General features: G+C 32.5%; 1 protein-coding gene across 3 annotated transcripts in view; it reads left to right on the forward strand.

Annotated features, from left to right (window-relative positions):
* The window catches only part of LOC143071218 (uncharacterized), a 41049-nt gene that overhangs the window by 7069 nt on the left and 6358 nt on the right, over positions 1–27622 (forward strand). For all 3 annotated transcript variants that reach the window (XR_012976822.1, XM_076245391.1, XM_076245390.1), the window contains 15 exons: positions 693–3164; positions 4305–4667; positions 6144–6358; positions 11079–11321; positions 11863–12081; positions 12713–12989; positions 13296–13355; positions 13704–13877; positions 14659–14835; positions 15281–15387; positions 17489–17575; positions 18090–19251; positions 20171–21013; positions 21811–22424; positions 27061–27278. Coding sequence is in view for 2 of the 3 variants with exons in the window: in XM_076245391.1 (XP_076101506.1) it covers positions 693–3164; positions 4305–4667; positions 6144–6358; positions 11079–11321; positions 11863–12081; positions 12713–12989; positions 13296–13355; positions 13704–13877; positions 14659–14835; positions 15281–15387; positions 17489–17575; positions 18090–19251; positions 20171–21013; positions 21811–22424; positions 27061–27278 (7231 nt within the window). In the remaining variant the exon portion in view is untranslated. The remainder of the gene's footprint in view (positions 1–692; positions 3165–4304; positions 4668–6143; positions 6359–11078; positions 11322–11862; positions 12082–12712; positions 12990–13295; positions 13356–13703; positions 13878–14658; positions 14836–15280; positions 15388–17488; positions 17576–18089; positions 19252–20170; positions 21014–21810; positions 22425–27060; positions 27279–27622) is intronic.

Genomic DNA, 27622 nt, shown 5'->3' on the forward strand with positions numbered 1-27622 from the left:
ACAAATATGTAACACATAACTAACACCAACCACTGAATTAAAGGCTCCTGACTTGGGACAGGCACATACATACAGAATGTGGTGGGGTAACTGGGGTTAAACATGTTAGCAGGATCCCCACCCCTAACCTGGCACAGTTGTGTAACAGTGCAACATAAGAATGTCTAAAATAGTGCACCAAATGAATCAGAAATTTATGAATTAGTTGCTCACATTTTGGAGGAGAAAAAGATTTTCACTTCTATATTTGTGATATATGTCTTCCTTAAATGTATTTCAACATTATCATTTTAAATCCTAATTGTAATTATTAACAGAATAAAAAATAGATCATCTTCTGTAAAATTGGAGCAATAAGCTAAAGGTGTCTTAAAATGCAGAACTGATTTAAAATATTTTTATCTATAGAGGTGATATAGTATAAATTAGAAAAAGGATCATAAATGAAAACATGAAAACACAAAGAAATAGTGTTATGGGACAAGAGAACAAAGCAAAAAAAAATAGAAAAACTTTTCTGAATAGACTACTTTCACTTATTTTGCTTATACTAAATTGTACAAAATATGAATATATAAAAAGTTGACATTTGACTGGTTCCATGGGTTACAGTGATTCCATTGGTGTTTCAGATTTAGTTTTATGTCATCAAGAAATCAGTAATGATACTTTGTTTTCATTTTGTTTTGTAGCTGCTGTTTATGAGAGTTTGAGGAGAACACATGGGATGAAGTTGTCAAGGAACTATCAGTGTTCTTCTATACACAAATCACATGAAGCACAATTTGAAATCTTGGAAATACCAGTCAAAGATGATCTTGTTTCTGCAAAATGGAGATATGTTTTATCCAGGGAGGAAAAATTGACGACAATATTAAAAGAGCACTTTCCAGATACCAAATTTAATTACGATGAATCTTTCGAAAGGATTGAGTTAATTAAATACGAGATGACCAAAACTGTAGACGAGGCTCATCAATGGTCCAAAAATGTCATGAATGTGATTGAAAATCAAGTTAGAAAAATCAGTAGTTACCTGATTTGTTGTTCGGAGGAAGATTTAGAAATGATTATGTTACAGATGGAAACATTTCATTCATCACATAATTTAGATATTTGTATTGAACATAGTCTACATCCAGGAAGTAAAACAGACAGACTTATAGTGATTGGCCAGCCCACTGAAGTAGCGTCTGCTGTACTGCAGTTAGATCCTTATATAGTCAAGATTTATGAAGCAGAAGAAAATAGTGTTGTTTTGATTAGTCTTCTTAACATACCATTAGATGAGGTTCAGCATGATGTCTTCATTAGATTTAAAGGTCCAAAGTCCACGAACACAAAATTTCCAAATATTTATATGGAACTTAGGGGAAAATCTGTACAAATTTTAATACAGGCCAAGGATGAGAAAAATTTAAGTTCCTTTATGACTCAAAGTTGGTTAAGATTTAAACACAGAACCAAAATTCATATGAAACCACAAGAATTTACTCTCTTATGCAAGACATCAGTTAAGAACTACATTGTGGATGAAAAGCTAAATACACTTGGTTTCGACTACAGATGGAGCTTTGTGCCAGATGACGGAGACATAATCCTGTTCACAGAAAATCTTGACCAGCTAGATGAAATAAGAGATGCTATTTTTGGTTCTTTTACTGAATACAGAATTCATCTTGTAACAGATCCAAGTGTAGGGGACGTCAGGAAGATGGAAAAATGGACAGAAAAAGTCGATGATGTCCTAAACCAATCAAAAGGTATGGCTGACATGACAATCAATGATATACAGACATGTGTTACTATAGTTGGAACTGATGATCTCATGGAAGCATGGATAAAGTTTGGTAATTTTACTTCCATGGAAAAGTACATAGACGAGAACATAAAACCCACTATTAAAGCTTCACCTGCTTTACTTGATGAACAAAAACTTGTCAAGAAATTTGTTCAGATTGATAGTGACAGGCTTGATAGATTTGATAAACAAACAATGGACGAAATACACAACATTGCAAACAATCTAAAAGTTGAACTAGTCCATACTGACAGAGGATTTGAGGTTAAAGGCCTAGACTCAAAGGTTAAGAACATGTGTGACCATCTTCTGGAATTCAACACAAGGGACCATGACAAACAAAACAGGGAAGCAGTCATAAAGAGATTTGTAGTGATGGATTTGCCCTACGTTGACAAAGTGTGTCAACAGAAAGTACAATGTATGGTGAACTACAGTAAAGAATTAAACATTGAATACGACCCAACCAATCTTGGATTTGAAGTTAAAGGTACAACAGAGGCCAATGTCAAGAAATTTTGTGATTATTTATTGGAACTGAAAGATGAAGTCATAAAAGATGAAAGGGAATTATCAGATAATGGAAAAAAAGTGGATGTGGAAACTGAAGTCAAACAAGTGAAGAGATTTGTACAGATGAAAGTTAAAGAAATTGACCACCTGTATGACCATAAATTAACAGATATGGAGAATTTTGGGAAGGAACTGAATGTTAGTTTTGATCCAACAAATCTAGGATTTGAAGTTAAAGGGAAGACTGAAGATAATGTTAAGAAATTTTGTGATCATTTGATAGAATTGAAAACTCAGATACTTTATGAAGATGATAGAGATACAACTGATAAAACAACTAGGGAGGAACATGTTGGCATAACACCATCAAAAGTTACAGAGAAATCACTCGACCTTCCACTCAATGTCCCAAGAAAGTTTACTCGGTTAGATGAAAGAGTCATACACTACATTGACAGATTTAAAATAGTAGAAATTGGAGAAATAATCACTAACCTTGATGTGAAGTATATCAAAAGCAGTTTAGGATTTGAAATCTATGGAAAAAAGAAAGAAAATGTTCAAACATTAGAAGATCATTTACTGCAGTTAAACTCCCAAATAGATATAAGGAATGTTGAAAATGTACCTAATTTGACAGAAGATGACTTAGAGAAGTTGGAAGAGAAGTATAAATGTATCATAAAGATCCTGAGTGATAAAGATGAGGATTCTAAACAGTTAACTGAATCTGACTTAGCAGATGAGGCAGTATGGTGTGTAAATGGTGTAAAAGTATCAGTTGCCATGAGAGATGCTGACAGTCTGACATGTGATATTATAGTCATTCCAATGGTGGAAGAAACATCAGGTATGTTAAGTTTAAATAACATGTATTGCAGTAATAGATTAAGATTTGTTTCTAAAAACTTTCTTTCCCCCTACCACACAATCATCATGATCATAGAGGACATACTAACAATCTTTATTTATCTGTTTGTCATAAACACACTATACTTGTAAAAGGCCCTTTGTCATGAAACCTGGGACAATGGTCAAATGACCTATCTTGGCCTGTTGCAGATGATATTTTAGAGAATAGTATTTTTCTGCATAGAGAAAGCAGGATGAATATCAAGGTTTTAAAGTAAGATACATGTTTCTGGATATTTTATGTTAAGGTGAGATACCAATACTATTCATTTGATTTGTATTGCCCCGCAACGAAGTTGTCGATGCCATTTAGTTTTGCCCTTGTCCGTAATTCCGTAAATCCGTAATTCTGTCATTCTGTCATTTTCTCATTCCGTCATTCCGTCATTCTGCAACAAACCATCAAACAGAATTTTTTTCTAAACGCCTTCAGTTGATGGGCTGAAGTTTGTTATGTGAGTTAACCATGATGAGTTACAGATCAAGGTTAAATTTCGTTCTGCTCTGCAAATTTTTGCTGAAATTATGGGCTTTGGACTTTGATAAATTTTTGAAAATCACAGTTATATGGACTTTTTTTCTAACGGCTTTCAGATATTGGGCTGATTTTTGGTATGTGAGTTACTCATGATGAGTTACATATCAAGTTTGAGTTTCATTTCGCTCCGCTATTTTTTGCTGTAATTTTGGGCTTTGGAATTTGGACAGATTTTGAGCTGTGAGACTACCATCATGTTTGTGTCCACATGTGTTATTGAAATTGTTGATTTTTCAAATTTTTGAGACTGGGCCCTTCGTGTCACATTTGTTGACACATCTAGTTATTAAATAGAAAGCATGCAAATTTCCAAAATGTTGTATTCCCAAAAATAATGTTAAATTTAATAAACAGTAGAAAAACAAATGTCAAATCATGGAGCCTGGTCTAAAACAATCTTCGGGATTTCTCTAGTAGTTGGCAGATGGACTATTGTTCACAATTATCTAAACACTCATTGAAGTAAAACTCAAGTAGAGAAAGGTAAAATATATATAAATGTTCATGAACGTCATTATAATGTTCGTTATCTTTTCACAGGAAAGAAGTTTGTCTACCAAGAAAAATGCACAGGTGAAGAAGTCCAACTTGCTGTACCATTGTATACAGAAGAAATTGGAAAGGAAAAGCATGAACTTACCCAGTTATTAGTTGATTTGTTGTTTGACCTGAATGGTCATGGGTACAACACAGTGGCATTACCAGTCAAAACATTCAATACATGGCCCTCTACAAAATTGACCAAAATAATGCTAGTGGCATTAAAAGAATACTTACAAGAACTTGACCAGAACAACATACAGAAGATATATGTATGTAGCACTGATCCAGAAGTTTGTCAGAGGGCTATCTCTGCCATGGAGTATGCAATACCTGACTTACAGAGAGTTGGTTTTACAGCAGGTATATTTAATACTTAGTACTACTTATTGTCAGTTGTTGATTTGTAATTGAAAATTCACCAGAACAATCCAACTTCAGTATTTTGTTCAAAACACATCTTTTCTGAATACACTTTTAAAATAAATTTTGATAAACCTTGATCTGGATTTTCACACATTTTGCTGTGAAATTGCATAACCGTGCCAAACTTTTTAAAGTACAAAATTTGGTTGCTCATACATATCATAACCCATTTAGCAGGGAACATAATTTGAATCATTTTAATGTCAATCCTAACTTTACATTTGTTTATAAATTCTTTTGTTCTTTTTTTTTTATTACTTCATAAACACTGCACTACAAGTGTTAATAGTGCACGTTGTATTATATGTCTCTGTGTAAACAGTAGATATATCCATACCTGATGTATATTTCAGCAGAATTCTTGTTTAGGTGCTTCCGAGCTGAGACTATCATTTATGTAAGACTTTCTTTTCCTTTGATAATTAGATAATTTTAAGTGTCACTGATAGACAATAATTGTTGTGCAAATGTTATATCCACAAAAGAAGCACCTGTTGATCATCAGGTTAATTATAAACTAGGGAAATAATTACCATTCCAAGGAAGTAATTGTTTTACATTCTAATCTTTAAGAAATGATAATTTAGTGAAGAGAAAGAATCTTTGTGGTGTTTAATTGTCTTTTTAAAACACAATTATTGTAATAATTTCAGTTTGTTGCGGTATCACGTCCTGTTTCAATGAAAAAAATAATTACAAAATTAAAGTCTATTTGTCTTTTCAATAGTAAATAGTTGATATTCAATACCATCAGTTAACATTCAGTAGCCCTTTTCACAAAAAATCTTAAGTGTAAAATTTATCTAAAGTCTAAAAAATATTCGTTAACAATTCAACTAAATATGTTTATCGTAAGATTAATTTTACACTTAAGATTTTTTGTGAGAAGCGCTACAGAACAGGAAGGAGGCCTTCCAAATTAGTGGTCAGAATGGTGGTGTTTGGTTTAATTCTTTTCTTATTACTACAAAAATACAAAATGCAACATTAATGTCCACATTAAATGTAAGTCATTTTGAATGACAAAATTGATAGTGATGGTAGCTGGTCATCGTAATTCCAAATTTTCCTGAAAAAATCAGATGAATTAAAAACAATCTTTTCTTGGTCTTTAAGGTGCTGAATTTTACTTTTGATAACCCTTTGTATGTTAAAAGAATATTTCCTCAAAGAGTTCCTGTTATAGATTATTTTAAACAAACTGTGAACTAGTCTTCATAAAAAGATGAGTGCAATAACTATAGTGAGCATTATTAGCGTAAAGAAAAGTAAAAATTTTTTTGTTGTGTGTGAAATACAGTGTGTGAAAAAGAATTTCACATAGCTAAAAAAAGCTACATATTAAAAACATCTATTTGATTGGTAGAGGTCTTCTTTCAAATGTTTTATACATTTGTTTATTTCTGATTAAAGATGCTATAAAGAAACCGAGAAAAGATAAACATGATTATCCAAGCATTCCACCAATAGATGATATACCAGAACCTAAAATATCAGAGGTCAATACAGAAGATGCCACCCCTGATCCACCAGTTATACAACATACAAAGGAGGACACACCACAACTACAAGAGGAAGAGGTCATACCTAAAATCATTGTCATAAAAGATTTAATTGCAAAGCAGAAGGTTTGTTTAACATTATATGGTCCAACAGTCGGAAAGCAAGCCCTTAGAACCGACCGTTGTTTCTACTTTCTTAAGACAACAATGGGACTGATATTAGAACCTGCCATTCTGAAATTGTGTTTATTTCGGGGAAAATTATTTGGCGCCATTTTGGAAGGTTTTTTTTCTGTTTCTTACTTGCCATTTATGTTTTTATTTATTTTCAAGTTCATGATTAGAACCATTTATCTAACTATTGGTTTAGTGTTTTTTTCTTAATGAGAGTATATTCATAAGAACTTGCATGGAATTAATGAGACAAAATTTATTGTTAAATATATATTTAGTTTGTTTATACAAGGATTTCAAACTAATTTCCTTTTATTAGCTCATCTGGCCCGAAGCGCCAAGTGAGCTTTTCTCATCACTTGGCGTCCGGCGTCCAGCGTCATTAACTTTTACAAAAATATTCTCCTCTGAAACTACTGGGCCAAATTGAACCAAACTTGGCCACAATCATCATTGGGGTAACTAGTTTAAAAATGTGTCCAGTGACCTGGCCAACCAACCAAGATGGCCGCCATGGCTAAAAAAGAACATAGGGGTAAAATGTAGATTTTGGCTTATATCTCTGAAACCAAAGCATTTAGAACAAATCTGACATGGGGTAAACTGTTTATCAGGTCAAGATCTATCTGTCCTGAAATTTTCAGATGAATCAGAGAACCTGTTGTTGGGTTGCTGCCCCTAAATTGGTTATTTTTAAGGAAACTTTGCCGTTTTTGGTTATTATCTTGAATATTATTATAGATAGAGATAAACTGTAAACAGCAATAATGTTAAGCAAAGTAAGATCTACAAATAAGTAAACATGACCAAAATGGTCAGTTGACCCCTGAAGGAGTAATTGCCCTTTATAGTCAATTTTTAACAATTTTTTGTAAATTTTTGTTATGTTTTACAAAAATCTTCTCCTCTGAAGCTACTAAGACAAATTTAACCAAAGTTGTCCACAATTATCATTAGGGTATCTAGTTTAAAAAATGAGTCCGATGACCCCACCCATGAACCAAGATTGCTGACATGGCTAAAAATAGTACATAGGGTAAAATGCAGTTTTTGGAAAATATCTCTGAAACTAAAGCATTTAGAGAAAATCAGTTGCGGATAGAATTGTTCATCAGGCAAAGATCTATCTGCCCTGAAATATTCAGACCAATCGGACAACTCGTTGTTGGGCTGCTGCCTCTGAATTAGTAATTTTAAGAAATTTTGCAGCTTTTGGTTATTATTCTTGAATATTATTATAGATAGAGATCTTTAAACTGTAAACAGCAATAATGTACAGCAAAGTAAGAGGTACAAATAAGTCAACTTGACCAAAGTGGTCAATTGACCCCTTAAGGAGTTATTGTCCTTTATAGTCAATTTTTAACAATTTTTGTAAATTTTTGTAAATTTTTACAAAATATTTTCCACTTTCATTTCTGGGCCAATTTTATTATAGATAGAGATAATTGTAAGCAGCAAGATTGTTCAATAAAGTAAGATCTACAAACATATAACCATCACCAAAACACAATTTTGTCATGAATCCATCTGTGTCCTTTGTTTAATATAAGCATAGACCAAGGTGGGCGACACAGGCTCTTTAGAGCCTCTAGTTTCAAATAATGAAGAATTTACATTCAGAATACTTTCATTATAATCTCCATAATGTTTAAATGAAAAAGGTAACTTAGGACCAGGTATCAGTAATAAAAAGGAATTCCTATTTGTGATCAATTTAATCCTGTCTTGATCCAGTATTCATGAATATTTTGCTACCCCTTGTGTTAATGTAGTAGAAATTTATTTCTGTGTTGAAAAAAATAGGTTGCAGCAGTAAAAATACTTACCAAAATATAAATTAATTCTTGGAATAATAATATTATGAATTTATATGACACATAGGGCTTATTTCACTGAGACTGAGTTCTGAAAAGTGCTAAAATGTGGGTTTTTTTTTACACATGTCTTTAGTATCAAAATATATTTAATAAAATCATTTTAATAATATCCACATGTAAATAACAGCATAATATGCTGTTATGGTGCTTAATATAATAATAGTTTGTTCATGAGAGTGTCAAACAAAGGGGCGTAACTCGTAAATTACCATCGCGCCTTGTCAGAAATATCATTACATCGAAGTGGCACATTTGGGTATTACAGCGTATTCAGTGGCACAAATTTGACATATCATAGTCAAAGTTATGTTACATAACATAATTTAAATTCAGCATAGCTTCCTGAGAAGTTTAGAAAGAAAATTACGATTTAAATTTCCTGTGACCGATTTTTTTGGTCAACATCTAGACTTTGAAGACACATTTTGAGAGAAAAAATGAGTTTAGTCCATAATTGAGTTGATCGATATACTTCTTACATACTCAAGAATGTTCATTTAAAAGCAAATTAGATTTAATTCATGCAAAAAACTACAAATTCAAAAAAACGGGCTTCACTTTTGTTTAAAAAATGCCAATGTATGGTAATCACATGACCTCAATTGTTGCTTTAAGAAATGGGGTCAAACTGGGGTCAGCTTTCCAACTGCCAAGTCATAAAAGATAAATTAGGTAATTGAAAATATTAAAGTTATATGAAAAATATATTTTGTAATTTTAAACATTGTCAACCAGAGTATCCAGTGGCGTAGCTAGACAAATGTTGAAGGTGAAGCCCAAATCGGCAGGGGGTGTGGGGCCGCTTAAGGCCCCCAGTGGGTCCAGGGCAAAGCCCTGGTAGGGGGCCAGGGGGCGAAACCCCCGGAAGCTCCTGGATTTTAGGGTTTTAGACCCACAAATATTAACTGAAAATATTGAATGTTAAGTTGTAGTCAAAAGCATTTTTGTTTGATACAAGTCAGATAATTTTGTGAAAAATATATATTGTTCCTCAAAGAAACTGTAAAAACCAGGAGATTCCAGTGGGATAAAAAGGTTATATTTGCTAAGACCAGTGTCTCGCCTGCTTTAAGAATCTAATAAATGTTTTAAGAACTTTAACTGCAGACTGTATGTAACTGGATGAAAAACTAAGTCCATATATAAGTAATATACGGAAAAACAGGAAATATATTTTTTTTTAATTTCCTTCTAGATACTAGCTTTTGATCATATTCAAGCTTCTGTCCAAGTTTAGTAGAAATCCAGGGTTGTTTAAGAAAGTTATTAAAATTTCAAAAACTTTAACCACACAGTGAATATTTCTGGACGCCGCCGCCAACGACGGAATGTAAAGATCGCATTTGTGACAAAAGTCGCAGGCTCGACAAAAACCACACCATTAAAAATTGTTTGGTGATGAGATGTAAACAATATATTCAGGTTAATATAATGGGTACCCAGGTTAGGGCAGGATGGTGCCTTCAAATTAGTTTAGCCCCGCCACATTCGGTATGTGCCTGTCCCAAGTCAGGAGCATGTAATTCAGTGTAATGGTTGTCGTTTGTTGCTGTATCATATTTGTTTTTCTTTCATTATTTTGTACATGAATCAGGCCATAGTTTTCTCGTTTGAATTGTTTGTGTGGATATGAATTATTAAAAGAGTCAAAGCAGGGACTTTCTATACTAACTAGTATAGACTGTCCCTGGTCAGAGTCAATCTCTCTCACCAACAAAAAAGCAAGCCTAATGTCAATTACTTTATCAATGGACGTCTCCTTGTACGCGTGAAGGATACATCTATAGCCCCGAAAGTCGTTCGGTTGTCATCGTATAACTCAGATATGTTTTAACCCGACACATGACACTGACACTGCGTTGATTCAGCGGTGAAATTGGTCACAGGCATTGTCAATTCTGCGTTGCATTGTAAATAGCAGAACACCCTGCAGACACAATATTCGTCTACTATAAAAAGAGGGGAAATAAAGCGCTGGTGATGGGAACGAACGCCGAGAGTCTGAGAAGTGATACCGACTCGTTGACTTCTACAACTTTTTGTTTATTTAACCGCACAGTGCCCATTTATTTTCCCCTTCACTTTCTTTCACTTGGAGTCTCCTCCCTCTCTCTCATACCTCTAGCTCGTTTTTATTTTTTATTATTTTTATTATGATTTTTTGTTTTTGACAAAACGATGTTGAAGCCTTGGCTTCCGAGCTTCCGCCTAGCTACGCCACTGGTATCAGTTTAATAGCATGCTGAGTGATAGACACCTCCATAAAAATGTACTTTGGATTGACGAGATTCATATAAAAAATCTACTATGAATGCTTTATTATTATATTGAACTATGAACATATTTCTGAATTTCTTATAATTTGAAATGCCATGAAAGATTATTTTATTGTACTTTTCTTTGACAAAAAATAACCTGAACTTGACCTTATTTTTATGATTTATAAACTTTAAGTTTTTGCCATTTTGTAAGTTTATCAGATACAATGATTAAGAGAACTACCATAGTTGGTATGTAATGTTGTTATAAGGTGTATATATTCAATGTGATAGGGGTCACCTGACCTTGAATTGATTTCAATGATTCAAGGAGTATCTTTTTGTGCTCAGGTCAGTTACTCACTTGATTTGAGTAAAAGGTCAAGTAATTAATGTGTATAGAATCACTTAAAAAAATTGTTAAGTTTACCTACTCAAATTTTTCACTGATTTAAATCAATTTGAGATTAAGGTCATCCATGAACAAGTGCTTCATATATTGCTTATCAACTTATATGGAAATTTGTGTTAAAGGTTGATGTTATTGTCAATTCAACATCTCCAGACTTTGAATTAAAAAATGGGGCAGTTTCCAGGACCATTTTGGATGCTGCAGGAAAGGGTATACAGACAGAAGTGAAGAAAAATTCACGTAACATTATTCCTGGTCAGATTTTAGCAACTGGTGGACATAAACTCCATTGTCAAGCTGTATATCATGGATGTTTACAGGGATATGATAAAAACGCACACCCATTTGATCAAAGATCTGCTAAGGTTAGTTTTTAGGGATTGATTATCAATTAGAATTCACCAACCCATACATCAAGCAACTAACAAACTTGTTTTGTTTTACTTGAAGATAGCATTGTTCACTCATTGTGTACTTTTTTAAGAAAACAAAACATGGATTAAATTTTTTACAAATATAAGAAAATTGAACAGAAAAATACATACAAATTTAGAAAATAGCAGGGCTTAAATTTAGCTAGCATTTTGCTGACTTAAGTAACTTTTGGGCTATAAGAAAAACCAATCTTTTTTTGGGTTACAACCTGACTTAGGCAGTTATTGCATGGGCTTAAATATATGTAAATAATAAGTTTAATGTGTTCTTTTATTTGCCCTTTCAGCATTTCATTAGTGAACAAATAGATATATAAGATCATATAAGAATAAAGGATAAAAACATTATGTTAAAAAAGATGTGATTCAAAGTCTTTAAGAGAAAATTAATGCTTAATACGGTTTATTGTTAAAAATGTAAAGATATAAGCAACTTTTATTGTTTTGTATCTTTTCTTGTCTGTCATTTCAGATTTTAACAAGTTTTATTGGTGGTTGCTTGCTAAATGCTCATAGGAAATTCTACCGAAGTATTGCATTCCCAGTTCTTGGTGCAGGTGCACTTGATTTTCCACCTGATGTTGTAGCTGCCATGATGAAAAAAGAGGTAGAAAATTTTGGAAAGAAATATGGACATACCACACTAGAAGAAGTGAGGATTGTGGTATACAAGGATGATGGAATCTATACAGTGAGTTATCAAAATTACCAAGATATCAATAATTAAACACATTGAGTAAATCCTCTTTGAAAGTAAAAACAATATATTAATATTTTTAATATTGATTGTTAAAAAATATATTTAAAATAAACTGTAAGAATGGAATTTCATTATTTTTATAGCATGCTTTAAGTAACTAGAGGTTAGTGTTGTGTTGGTTTTTTTTTAACAAATCAATGTTAGTCCATACATATCTGTCAGTATAATGTCTCAATCTAGGTTTTTGTCTTATTTAGTTGTTGTCTATTGGCTTTTTTTATATTTAGCATGTACCACCAATAGTTTAATCTGCAAGCAAAGTGGTATCTGTGATCACTAGGTCACCTAATATAGTTTCATTTGAAGGTCCTGTTTATATTTCGTTGTTATGTAAATTAATAAACTTTATTCACTACGTATGTGGAAGTATCTTTTATATATTACAGGTCAGTAGTTGTGAGTTAATTCAATATTTTTTATTTTTTTTTTATCTGTTTCAATAGATGTCCAAACACTTCATATGCAAGATTATTATTTTATTTTATTTAATTTATTTCAATAGGTATTATGAATTTTTATTTAATGAATGATGGCTGCAAGTAATATATTATATTAATAACAGATCTTTAGAAGGATGGCTGAGGAATACAACAAACCAAGACTAGTTGAAATATACCAAGAACCTGTAGTTCAACCTTCTGTTGTTGCACCTGCAAAAGTTCCAGAGCCACCAAAACAGGACCCAACAACTTTACTCCAGGATCTACCAACACAAGGACTAAGTCTTGCCCTTAACAGAGTAACATTATCAGCTGGTCTGGGGGATGTCACTAAACTTGAAGGATTTGACTGTCTGATATTACTGTGGCCTCAAGATGAGATTAAATCAACTCCAATTGGTAAGTGAAGTGGGTAAAGGTTCATGTATACTATTGTTGAAATCCTCACTTCATACATATACAGTTCTGAATGAAAAATGTACAGATAAATAGTCTGAACTGGTTTATCTATACATTTTTCATTCAGAACTGTTAGTTAAATGGTGAGATACAGATCAAGTCGATTTTTGTCAAGGCTGAAAAATTTATTTTGCAAAAGTGACAAATAGCATTTCTAGATTCCATCAATCATGTTTTACATTTGGATTTTTGTTTATTTGCCTTACACTACCTTCTTTAGAAAAGTATCTGCATATATAATTTCAGATAAAGAAGTCATCCTGAAATCTGTAGGAAAGTCCTCTTTAACAGACTGGGAAGAAGGCAGTAAGTGTACAACGTGAACAAACAGCAGTCTGTAATGTTTTAAAAATGATCAAAAATAAGTTTTCTATGTACTCATTAATTGTAACATAAATTTAATGATTGCTAATTACTTTATGTTAAGATATTAAAATGGGATCTTAAATAAATGGAATGTTTTGATTACTGTGGATTCATCTATTTTCGTGGGTACCAATTTTCTTGGATATTTAATTTCATGGTTTTACCGAAGTCTGCATACAAGTCTATTGAAAATTTGTCATTCATTGAACATTTGATTTCGTGGTTCAACTGTACCAACAAAATCCTTGACATTGGTATCCAACGAATAATAATGCTTTTGTTTTGCAGAAGAAATATTAAGTGGAAGTAAGATACTTGTGACCCCTGGTGGTTTTCTGCCACAAACAACCATTATCCATGTTTATGTAGAAAATCTTGGCCTACAAGATGCTTTCAAGTTAGGATTAGCAAAGGCAGAAGAAATGAAAATGAAAAGTGCTGTTATTCCAGTAAGACCAACAGGTAAGGAAGAAAGAAATGCGTTCTTGGAACTTTATTTGTACAATATTGTACCTATCATTTTTACATCAGATGTGACCTTGAGAGGTCAAACCGGAGTTATGTTGCCACAAAAATTTCTTCACACGTTTCTTGTGCTTTTGACTGATAATCAAACGGATTTCATATAAATACGCAGATTTTTTCGAATGCAAAAATGTAATGTACTGTCCATGTCCACACTTGAGCTTATGTGAGAAACATAGTTCTGTCAACATTTTTTTTTAGTTTAGACAGTTTTTATATTGTTTTGAGAGGTTAAATCATTTTCAAAACCAAAAAATAAACAACAAGATAGATCATATTTTGATGAATGGAAATGGCTGTTCCCAGTGTCAAAAATACAACTAAACTTTAGGGGGAGGGTTTTGATCCCGCTAACATGTTAAGCCCTGCTACATTCTTTATGTATGTGCCTGTCCCAAGTCAGAAGCCTGTAATTCAGTGGTTGTTGTTTGTTGATGTGTTACATATTTGTTTTTTGTTCATTTTTTGTATATAAATAAGGCCGTTAGTTTTCTTGTTTGAATTGTTTTACATTTGTCATTTCGGGGCCTTTTATAGCTGACTATGTTGTATGAGCTTTGCTCATTGTTGAAGGATGTACGGTGACCTATAGTTGTTAATTTTTGTGTCATTTGGTTATTTATGGAGACATGTCTCATTGACAATTATACCACATCTTCTTTTTTATATTCTATAATATTTTCATTATTATATGTTAATCATTCAAAAATATTTTCAGATTCCTTAGCTAAAGATGTTGGAGATTTTTCAGCCTGTATATACAGAGCAGTGACTGAAATGAATAACAGGTTACATATACTGAGACATGTGAAAATTTGTATTGGTGGGAAACATTTGTGTCAACCTATCCTAGCTACACTTGCTAAACTGCAAGAAACGGGTGGTCAGCATTTTGGTAGGTTTGATTTTTAGCCAGATTTGAATTTTTAGGCACATAGACCGTAGATGTAAAGTTTTACAATAAAATAAAAACAAATGGAAACAGAATTTGATAAAAACAGTAGCTATATATATTTTCTCTTTTTGCAAGATACAATTGTAGACAGGACAGTGAACTGAATAATCGATGATGGATTCAATAAAAATTATGGCTATTCAGTTTACTTTTGTGTTTGGCATCGGTGCTTTGTTTCTTTTATAGTGGAAAGTCAAATACCAAAAATACCAAACTGCAAGGAAAATTCAAAACAGAAAGTTCTTTATCAAGTGGCAAAATTCAAAACTCAAACACTGCAGCATGACTTTATCCGATAACTGGAACAGCTTTGTCTTAAGAAATATATTTATAAACACTAAACAGCAGTAATAGTATTAAAATGTTACAAATATCTCTTTTATAGATCAGACCACTTGCATAGTAGAAATAACAGCTTTAAAAGATGACATGGAAAATATAATGTATGAAATTAATCCAAAGGCAGAATCTGAAGATGTAAACAACCAAAAGGTATTATATAAAATATATAAGCAGTCTTTAAAGTTTTCAAGATCATGATGAAAAAAATGGTAGAAGAATACAACTAAAAAATGTTCCCATTTGAATTTTCCTCTGTATATATAATTGTTGTTAAGATTTGAAAAATGTATTTCCTTGTAATTGAACTGTAATTGAATAGAAGCTCCTTAATCATACTGGTTCTAAATGAGAAAAAAATATTCAGTATTAAATTATTTCATTGCAAATAATTTACATTATTCCTTTGTTATTTGTTGTTATTGTGTAGTAATCATACAAAAACAAAAACATGACACACACAACATTATCCAAGTAAATGAAAGATTGCAAACAAAAACAAAAAAAACTTATTATACATAAAACATAAAAAGGATACTGTGGATTCATTTATTTACTCCATAATGACGCTTTTTGACGCCACTCCCTTTACTCCATAATGACGCCTTTTGACGCCTGTGTAGTACCTCAGTTGAAACGCATTGACTACAAAATGTCTGCACTAGACTTAAAAAAAATTGTATCCAATATGAAAAGGATATTCATGAGAATATCTGACTTGAATTTCATTGATGAAATGTTGTTTTCACAATGCATTAATACTTTAAAACTGATGATTTTTTTTTATTGAAAAAATCCTATGCGAATCAAGTATGTAAAAAAAAATTCCATGGAGGAAAGGGTTTAGGGAAACTTGCATGTTCGTGGATATTTATTTTTGTGGTTTTGTTGAAGTCTGCATACAAGCTAATAAAAGAATTGTTATTCGTTGAACATTTAATTTTGTGGTTCCCCTGTACTGAGGAAAGCCACAAAAGTTGGTATCCAATGAATAATACTGAATCCACAGTAACAGGAATCTCAAACTTGAGCACACCTAAGTCCAAACAAATCAACTTCAAGGAAAGCATTACAGACTACCTAACTTGAACCAGGAAATGACTGTACATTTTGTGTAATTTACATGTTTATAATTTCAACACGTGCAGTATAAAATTGAATACAGGTATGAAAAATATCCGTGTTTCAACAGTTTATTCAGTTTGATAAAAGATTTCATTGATCATAAACATTTTTTGTGACGAGTGAACCAACACCTTCTAACGGAAAAGCTGGTAGAGTAACCAAGATGGATACCGAAGTATGCTGCGGTTGTCTTAAAACCTCATGGAAATATAATATGTAGAGACAACAACATCTGGGTTACCGCAAGGTGATAGTTTTATTGAGTCGACATGTTTCGCCGCTAATGCGGCATCATCAGGACAATATTACAGAGTTTACATGTTCATAAAGTGTATATAATGCGGTTGTATTAATTATGACGTAAAAGAATAAAAGTGAAAGTGAAAATGTAAAATACTATAGTGTTCATAATGTAGCAAGAATAAAAGTTAAAAATAGAAATAAAAACAAATGTTTATCTTGACTGGTATGTTCCGTAGTCACTGTGATTGAGGTTCATATATAAATAGAAAGTGAAAGTGAAATTAAAATAAGAATCGAGTATAGTTAAAAGTGAAAGTTATTAACGATGTGGTTAGCTGCTATTCTTGCACGTCTGTGTAGAGGTCCTCATATGAGGTCCTCATCTACACAGACGTGCAAGAATAGCAGCTAACCACATCGTTAATAACTTTATTGACTAACTTTCACTTTTAACTATACTCGATTCTTATTTTAATTTCACTTTCACTTTCTATTTATATATGAACCTCAATCACAGTGACTACGGAACATACCAGTCAAGATAAACATTTGTTTTTATTTCTATTTTTAACTTTTATTCTTGCTACATTATGAACACTATAGTATTTTACATTTTCACTTTCACTTTTATTCTTTTACGTCATAATTAATACAACCGCATTATATACACTTTATGAACATGTAAACTCTGTAATATTGTCCTGATGATGCCGCATTAGCGGCGAAACATGTCGACTCAATAAAACTATCACCTTGCGGTAACCCAGATGTTGTTGTCTCTACATATTATATAAACATTTTTTGACTAATTGAGGTCTTAAAAATAACTTAGCTAGGCTATGAAAATCTTAAACAACATATGTATATTTTTTGTTAACTAATACAGGATGCTAGAAAGGCAGATGAGGAAGAAGTGAAAAACAAAACCTTAACCAAAGATGACACGGAACAGTTTAAACAACCATCTAGAGGAGTAAGATTTTTAGTAATTGAGATATTTTGTAAAAACATAAACCTTTGTGACAACAATGCTATAAAAAAAGAACTGATATATTTCAGATGAGTAATGGGGAATATAGTTCTGCAATGATTAAACTATTGGACGTTGAAACTTTGAAATATCAACATAACTAGTCTACCATAAATTCTGATTTACATTTTAAGGCATATTTTATATGATGACATTGTACTTAACTATGACATCCTATTTTGTAGTTTTGTAGTCAATTCAACAGTATTTATAAATAAAACAGTGTATCAATTTTCATAGATTGGTGAAAACTTGCATCTTCGTGGATATTTGAATTCATGATTTTGTCAATTTTTGCATAAAAAGCCTATAGAAAGTTTCATTGAATATTTTATTTCGTTGTTCACCTGTACCCACAAAACCAACGAAAATTGGAATCCCATGAAAAATAATGAATCCCCAGTAGTAATCATTTATGAGGTATATGTAAGTCATGTTTTTTATTTTTATTTTTCAGTTCCTAGTAAATTTATGTGCAGAAATAAGTCCAGATGTAATTCAAACAGCCTTACAGACAAACCAGTTAGAACAATTGAAAATAGGAATAGAAAGAATATCAGAAAAGGTTAAGATCTCTGATGTTGATGGGAAATGGGAAGTATATGGATCATATTCACAAATTGAAATGTGTCAAAGTTACCTACAAGAATTCTGTGAAAATGATGTAACGGCAGATTCAACAGAGCCAACTGATGGAGAAATTATCATGAAAGTCAATATAACAAAGGAATTATATCAGGCGCTGTTGTTTTTAGAAAAAAACAAACTCTCTGAAATAACAGGAAATGCTAAGTTGAACTTTATAGATGATGCTGGATTATTAGAGATTTCTGGACACAAAATACCAGCTAATGTTGAAAAACATATTCAGGAACTCCTAAGCTTATTCCAGGCAAACATGGTAATGGATATGGTAGAGGTACCCTTTCGACTAGTACAAAACAGCTCTGTTACAAATTTTATTATTAAATTGCAAACAGACCACCCTGATGTGTATATTTATACTAATGAAGGGAAAGGAGCTGAGTCTGCATTCCCTGTATATCTTGTCAGTTTGAAACGTGAAGACTTGGCCAGTGCTAAGAAAAGTATTCAAACGGAATATTTAAAAACATCAACTAGAGCTGGAAGGTTTACTCAGTCCCAGACAAGCGATAAAAATATGAACAATGGGAACCCAAATAAGTTTAACAGAAGTTACTCTTTTGAAGCCAGGAAGCCAACTCATAAGACATATAAAACACAAGAAGGACTTGTTATTCATGTCTATATGGGCAGCATTCTTAAACTTGATGTCGACTGTATTGTGAATGCAGCCAACAGCCATTTAATGCATGGAGGAGGAATTGCAGCTGTTATAGCAGACGCTGCAGGAAAAGGCTTCAATAAAGAATGTTACGATTATGTTAAAAGTTACGGTGATATCCCAACAGGGCAATGTTGTGTTACAAATGCTGGAAACCTTCCTTATAAACGTGTTATCCATGGAGTTGGTCCACATTGGTCTAAAGGCAAGGCTAATGAATGCTGTGACCTTTTACAGAAAACCATTGAGCAGTGTATACAGACAGCTAATGCTCATCGCATGACATCTGTAGCAATACCATCTATCAGTGCAGGTAACTATGAAACTAAAGATAAATATAAATAAGAAGAGGTGGTATGAGTGCCAATGAGACAACTCTCCATCGAAGTCACAATGTGTCAAAAGTAAACATTTAAAGGTCAATGTTTGACCTTCAACAAGGAGCTTTGGATCACACCGCACAGCAAGCTATAAAGCATTATTTTAGAGCCATCATGTATTACAAACAGAAAGATATAAAATTAACTTGTTTTTAACCCACATAATCACCATTATGATATATATTATTACCAGTAATACAAATTAGTATCACAGGAATATTACGTTATTGAAGGTCTTTTACTAAAGTTTGTACAGAAAGGTAAATTTGCAAACTAAAAATCTTAAATAGAGCTAGTTACTGGTGATATACAACTTTTTATGGATTTTTTTAGGTTATACAGAAGAAATGATGCGAAATTAGTATATTTCATAAATAATTAAAAAAATTGTTTTAGAACAATAAGAAATATATAATTATTATATTAAAATTTAAAGTATTAAGTGTGACTATTATCCTGATGCTAATAGATTCAGGTTTTGTTGCCAATCATTGTCATTGTGTTGATAAATATTTGAAAATTATATATTAAATCGGGTATTTTTTTAAACTGGTATGGATATAATTTTGTAAGTTTAGATTTACCTGCTGATTAACCTACTTCAATGTTTAACCAGTCTTAAATTAAAATCTTGTATTGATTAAAGATTATAAACTTTAAGTTCTAATTTTAATAATGAATATTATAATTGCTCACCTCCATAAACATTTGAATTCAAGCGGTTAGTTGTCTCATTGGGAATCATACCACATCTTATTTTTATATTTTTAAGGTGACTCTAAATGCTTTGTTAGCACATTCCATTACTCATTCTTTTATCGATAAGTTCATAGTGTACTGTTATATTTGTAGGTCTTTATGGAATGCCTGTAGAACTATGTGCTAAGTCTTATGCTGTAGGTGTGATGACGGTCAGTGCTAACCGAACTGGTCTGTGGTCCTTGAAAGAGGTTCATTTTGTTGACAACAAGCCAGAAATGGTATTCATGGTTCAGAAAGCTTTTTCTGATTTCTTTGAAAGTTCTGAAACAAGACGACAAAGAAGTGTTGAAGAAAGTCTGCAAACTTCTGTAGAACAGTTTAGAGGAGATTCAGCTATTATTGAAAAACTGAACAAAAATAAATCTTTGACAAATGCTGAAGAAATCATTCATAGCAAACCCACTGAAAAGTTTAATACACAAACTAAAAGTGTTAATTTGACCATTAACAAAAGTCCAGTTGACAGTTACACCCTTCCAAGAAGTTCTGACCTACCTGCATCATGGAAAATTACTATCAGGACAAATTTAATAGAAATTGAAACAGGTCCAAGCATAAAAGTATATGTATATGAAGGTGACTTTGGAAAACAGATTATGGAATCAATAGCAGTCGGTCAGGATATAGATTATTGTAAAAGGAGTCATGTTGTACAGTCCTTAAGAGATAGGGCAAATGTTAAAGCAAATTTGGACCAGCTGAAATTGCAATTACCAAAGCCAACAGTTGGAACTGTTGCAATGTTTGAGGCAGATACAGATATTTACCTACAAAAATATTGTTTAGTCTTTACACCACAATATCGAAGGCAGGGAACACCAGATGAAGATAAGAGGTTCCATGATAAGTTGTATGGCTGTTATTTAAAGATTTTTCAGGAGGTTGCCAACACAAAAGACACAGAGTTTCTTGCAGTCTCATTTCTAAAAACAGGTATGATTGTTTCAGGATAGAATAAAGAAATATGGACAAAACATAAATCTGTTGTTTCTATGTTCCAAGATGGTACGTTAAAATTTTTAACACAAAGAGAAGAATTTTGCAACTACCTTGGTGACAGTAGAATGTTGGCAATGGTGTTAATTTATTGCATAAAGATGTTTAGATATTTTAGAAGTAATATAGTGTTTATTGAATTGTTGTATGGTGCATCTGTCTAGAATCACTTGACCTTGACCTCTTTTCATGATTAAGTTTTAAATAAGTTTCACAATTACTTTTATGACTTTAATTGGTTTATTGAATTATTGGAAGGTAAAGATGCTGTCTGACAAGCGTCATGTGACCTTGACCTCTCTTTGTTAAGAAACTCCTTACAATTTAATTAAAATCTGATGTTATTTGTCTTTTCATTAAGAATACTGCTTAGAGATTGTTTACACATATATTGGTATTTTGTTCAAAGTAAAATAATGCAATTGTTCATTTTGCAAAAGTATTTGAAAATTATCAAGGTTGGTGATAAAAAATTAGGTCAGTTGGTTAACCCTTTCGAAAATTTTCAGTACAAATGTACTTGATTTAACATAATAATGTGTACATGTCTCTCTGACAAAAGTCACCAGACCATCACTTTTCATAGTTCAGTGATCTTTTGAGTAGGAGGTAAACAAAATTTGGTTTATTGAATAAGTCAAAATGTAAGTGAAAAGTGAAAGCAGCAAAGACATTTTAACTTGCACACTCTTGTTAGTTAATGTATCTTTATAAATATATATGTTTCATTTCAGGTAATAGAGGGACATCATTTGAGGAAGGTGTTAAAGTATTCCTACATGCAGTCAATACATTTACTACCAGTAAAAACCCAGCAAGTAGGCTAAAACAAATCCATCTTATTGTAAATAGAACAACAAGTGCACTTACGAGTATCAAAAAAGTGTTAGATTACAACTTTAAAGACAGAGGTCATTTAATACACATTGATGAAAAAGCTGATAAAAGTAATTTGGCAAGGGACGGATGTAAAAAAATAAGTGATACACCCTTGAAACAGATGATGCCTTCAGATGATAAAAACATGGTGAAAAAATCTGAAAACAAGGGAGATAAACAAGAGGAGAAATCACAACCTGATGATTGTGCAATCTGTCTGGAAGAACTACAGGTTGATACCAAGAAAACATTACACAAATGTAAACATGTGTTTTGTAAAGGGTGTATAGATGAGTGTTTCAGACATAGACCAGTTTGTCCAACATGTGGAATGGTGTATGGTATTGTTATAGGAACCCAGCCAGCTGGAACGATGAAAGTTGAACATAGACCACAGTTTCATTTACAAGGACATAAAAAACAAGGCTGTTATGTGATAACTTACACATTTTATAGTGGCAAACAAACTGTAAGTGCATGAACCATCATATATTTAGAAACATAAATTTGAAAAACTTAAGAACTAGAAAGAGTTTGTCAATAGTCCATTTGCCAATTACCGATTTGATTCTATTATTACACACTTTTTAAACAAATTACTTCCCTTTGTCAATCGTAGACTGGTTCCATACCGGACAAAATTGGCTTTTGCCAATGCAAAGCATGATGAATTGAAAGTGATGTATCGGCGGTTTAACTTATTTTTCATGAAAAATAATTTCTGATGTCAAAAGTATTTACCTAAACAACAAATAAATGTAATTAAAAGATTTGAAAACCTTATAGGTCACTCACATTACGCACAGGTAAATTTGCTCTTTCTGCTAGCTCTCCATTATAAATGAAAATTAATGTCCCTCATAAAGGGAGACAACAAAAATAAAGGTCTCTAATTATAGGGTCAATTATGGGAATTGGCAAATAGCCTATTAAAAATGATCCCATAGAAAACAAGAAATGAGAATTTTCAGCAGTGCAATCAACATTGGCCTGATTTCACTTTCACTATTTTTACCTGATTTTATCAAATTGCTAAAATGTACCAGTAGACATGGTAAATTAATTTTACAAAATGTTGGACTAATTAATTATCACGGTAATAAATGTTTGAGGTTGACAAACAAACCAATGTGGATAAAGCACCTGATGTAATCCTCAAAGCATGCTATTCTTCATATTCATCAGACAAGTTAATTTAGTTTAAAAAAGAGGGAACTAGATGTGTCAAAGCCACCCGAATGGCCCCGTCTCAAAAAGTTGAAAAATATGCAATTTCAATAACACATGTGGACACAAACATGATAGTAGTCTCACATATCAAAAATCAGCTCAAAATCTGGATGTGTACAGAAAAAAAAAACGTATAACTGTCAACAAATTTCAAAGTTGTAAGGCCTTAATTTTGGCAAAAATTAGCGGAGCGGAACAAAACTTGAACTTGATCTGTAACTGATCATGAGTAACTCACATACCAAAAATCGGGCCAATATCTGAAAGCGTTCAGAAAAAAAGTCTGTATAACTGTGATATTCAACAATTTATCAAAGTCCATAGACCGTAATTTCGGCTGAAATGAGCTGAGCGGAACATAACTGAAACTTGATCTGTAACTCATCATGAATAATTCACATACCAAAAATCAGCCTAATATCTGAAATCTTTTAGAAAAAAAGTCTGTATAACTGATTTTCAACAATTTATCAAAGACAATAGCCTGTAATTTCGGCAAAAAAGAGCTGAGCAGAACAGAACTTAAACTTGATTTGTAACTCATCATGGTTAAATCACATACCAAAAATCAGCCCAATATCTGAAGGCGTTTAGAAAAAACCTCTGTATAATGATTTGTTGCGGAATGACGGAATTACGGAATTACAGAATTACGGACAAGGGTAAAACTATATGGCACCGACAACTTCGTTGCGGGGCCATAATAAAATTGAGAATGGAAATAGGGAATGTGTCAAAGAGACAACAACCCAGTCAAGGAGCAGCCAACAGCCGAAGCCACCAATGGGTCTTCAACGCAGCGAGAAACTCCCACACCCAAAAAGCTTGCTTCAGCTGGCCCACAAATTTCTCTCGCCAAAATTTAAACATTGTCACATACACGACCGAATCTTACAAGTTGAGATATATAAACACCATAAGATGATGACAAGGGAACTTCACCATCTAAAATGGATAACTAAAGATTGGAAATGAAAACTCATCTCTTTTATCATTTAAATTTGGGATTGAGTTTCCTGTTAGTGATATAGATATCAAGATCGAGGAAAGGGCAGTGATCATTATTAGTATTAGCTTTATTTAAAGTTAGTTCAACAGGATAAATTTCTTGAGTATAGATACTGAAGTTGTCATTATTGAGAGCCAATATATATCATCTATATATCTAAAAGTATTGTTAAATTTTTGTGTCAGATGTTGTTTCGATGGGTCTTTCCTGATTTTAGTTATAAATTGTAACTCATTACAATACAGAAATTGACAATATACGGAAACTCCAAGCGAACAAAAATGTTATCTAGTAAAAATTCAAGGGCAGTTATAGTATCAAAGCCTGTCCAATTGACAAAGTTCTTTTGTTTGTTAGAACTAAAAAATTACATAAAAGAGGTCAAACATATGTATTCACATTCTGACTTTTTAAATGTCCATTTAATTAGGTGTGTGAATTTTTTCTTAATAAGAATATGAGGCAAAGTGGTATATAGGGTAGAAAATTCAAAACTTTGAAGAGATTCATCATCAACAATATAAGCATGCAATTTATCAAGTACTTCCAATGAATTTTTGACACTCCAAAAGTAATTAATTCCACTATTATCAAAGACCTTATTTAACAATTTATTAGTAGGTTTTTAATTGTACCAAGTGTACTAGTAAGTAAAATAGACAATTTAGTAGTGTAACAATGGCTTGAAGACAAAATACATCTATATTTGTAAGGTGTTTTGTGTAGTTTCCGCAGCCAGTCCATAGTTGGAACTTGCGTTGATTTTGGTTCTGCTTGTAAAGAAGTACGTAGCTAAAAGTTTATGTTTGTTACAGGTGTTGTCAGGCGTGTAGCAACCCGTACGCAAAAACGCAGTTGCGTACACATCGAAAATCTTACAAAAATAAAAATATGGTAAATCTAGTAAGAATTTAACTAACGTTATGAAGTTAATAAAAAAAAAAAAAAAAAAACAAATATGTTAATGATCACTTTGTAGCTATATTCCGTTCCGAAAACTAGTCTTCCCTTTTCATTTACGAAATCAGCATCGTGATTCTGTTGCTGATACAAACAATTTAAAATGGGTTAGTCCTCCGGGTGTCAAAACACAATTGTCACGTCTTCTATGCCTCCTTACCCTGACATCTTTTCTGAAGATTCCAAAATAACTGATGAAATAAAATATGACATTCTTAAGAGACCATGGACATCAATTCATTTTTATGAAACCGAACATGTATCTACCTTTCGTCGATCATTTGATAGCAGAGTTGAATACAATACTTCTGACAGCAGAGCCACATTATGTTGCACAAAAGTTAATCCCAAAAAACATTGACCAACTTACTTTAGCTGTTGGGGACATAATCTTAATGAAATGCAGATGATGCCCATGTTGATTTTCTGGGGAGGGCTATGGTTTTTTTTGGAAAAAAAAGTTTGTTTCCAGTTTTTGGAGAAAAAAATAATTTGTTTTTGATTCTGAGAAAAAAAAATTGTTTGTTTCACCCTCAGCTGCCACTATATGTAATGCTAAAATTGAAAGAAAAAAATTGTTTTCGAGTTGCGAAAAAAATAGATTGCTTTTCGCCGTAGGCAGAAAAAAAAATTTGTCCAGAAAAAAAAACCATAGCCCCCCCCCCCAGAAAATCAAATGGTTGCTGCCTTACAAAAGACGAATTTCAAGATCGAAATTCGGAGATGGTTAACAAAATGGACTGGATATTTTGATAACATTCCTAACAAGCTGCAGGAAACATTAAATGTTATAAACCAAGGATACCCGGGAATCATTCAGATGCTTAATGTATTTGCATGTATGCCAGTCTCGACGGCAACGCAGGCAGAACGGTTCTTTAGTACCATGAAAAGAGTGAAGACCTAGTTGAGAAATACAATGAAAACGAATTGTTTATCTGGACACGGTCTTTTCAACATATTTTAAGAAAAAAAAAATTAAAACAGACACGGTTTTGGACATCTTTAGTAGACAAAAAGAAAGGAAATGGGCATTGATTTTTCAGAATTAACTTTGAGAGAAAAAAAGCTGAAAAACACTGCTTCTTCACTCATAAAATAAAACATAAAGATATGTGTCTGATTCGAATTTTTATTTATGTATTATCTCAATAAGAAAAATACCATTTAAGTTGCACAGTGTTGGCTTACAAATTAGTTTGTTTTCTAATGTAAAGTGGGTTCAGCATGATTAGGTAACAAATAAAATATACCTAATCAAGCCATTTTAACCCACTACACATAAAAGAAAAACAAATTAATAAGCCCAACAGTACGGGTTTCTTTGTTTTTCTCTGATTATTTATTTCCAAAGTTGACTTGTTTCTCCTAAAAGTAAGATTTCTGTGAGGTCATTTCAAGTCCTCGGAAATTGCGAGAATGCAGGATTTTGCACCATTTACCCCAGAGCTTCTGGGGGCCTTCAGTGGCCCCCAGACCCCCGGCTAATGACTACCGTCTCTGGCATTGTGTACACATCAAAATTGCCTAGCTACACCCCGGGTTGTTTTCTGAAAATGGAAGTCTATAAAACCAACGAAGGTAAACGATAGTCTATATCAAATAATGGAATTGAAAACAACTGTTGTATATATTATTCCTTGAACAGGTATTTTCTTTTCCAAAGAAGTTATATTGAGTTATATTGACAAAATTGGGATCCAGCAGCCAAAACTGTGTAAACATACATCACAGACTTTCAACACAAGGGACTTCAAAACTAAAACAAACATTAAAAGAAGTATGTTTTCTGTTGCTATTTGGTATACACGTTCTACTATTCTGGATAAAAGGTGTGATACATGTAGTTTTACACTTAATATTGTTGGTAAATGTCTAAATATTTCTAAAACTTTCGTATCTTTAGGCTGATCATTCAAACCCAGGAAAGCCCTACAGAGGGACAAGTCGTACAGCATATCTACCAGCTGATGAGAAGGGTACCATGGTGATGAAGTTACTAAAGATAGCGTTTGACAGGAAGTTAGTGTTTACTATAGGTCATTCAAGGACAACAGGAGAGGAGAATGTTGTCACCTGGAATGATATTCATCACAAAACAAGTATGGGCGGAGGGCCTCAAGCGTAAGTTAACATTTAATTTAAATGACCTGTGGATTAATTAGTGTTTTTTTGCACATAATAAGAAAAACAAATATTATATACAGCAACAAACTACAACCACTGAAAAAGAGGCTCCTGACTTGGGAAAGGCACACACATAATGTGGCAGGGTTTAACTAGTTTGAAGGTGCAAACATTCCCCTGGGACAGTGGTGTAACAGTACAACATAATAACAAACTATAAAAATCAGTTTAAAAAGACTAACTCATCAGATGGGTCAGCAGAAATACATCTATAATGTTTAGTTTAGTTTTCAGGATGAGGTTAAAAATTTGTTCTTTAGTGACTTTTAAAACTCCATATT

This window comes from Mytilus galloprovincialis, chromosome 4, assembly GCF_965363235.1.
Source record: "Mytilus galloprovincialis chromosome 4, xbMytGall1.hap1.1, whole genome shotgun sequence".
NCBI classification, from domain to species: Eukaryota; Metazoa; Mollusca; class Bivalvia; order Mytilida; family Mytilidae; genus Mytilus; species Mytilus galloprovincialis.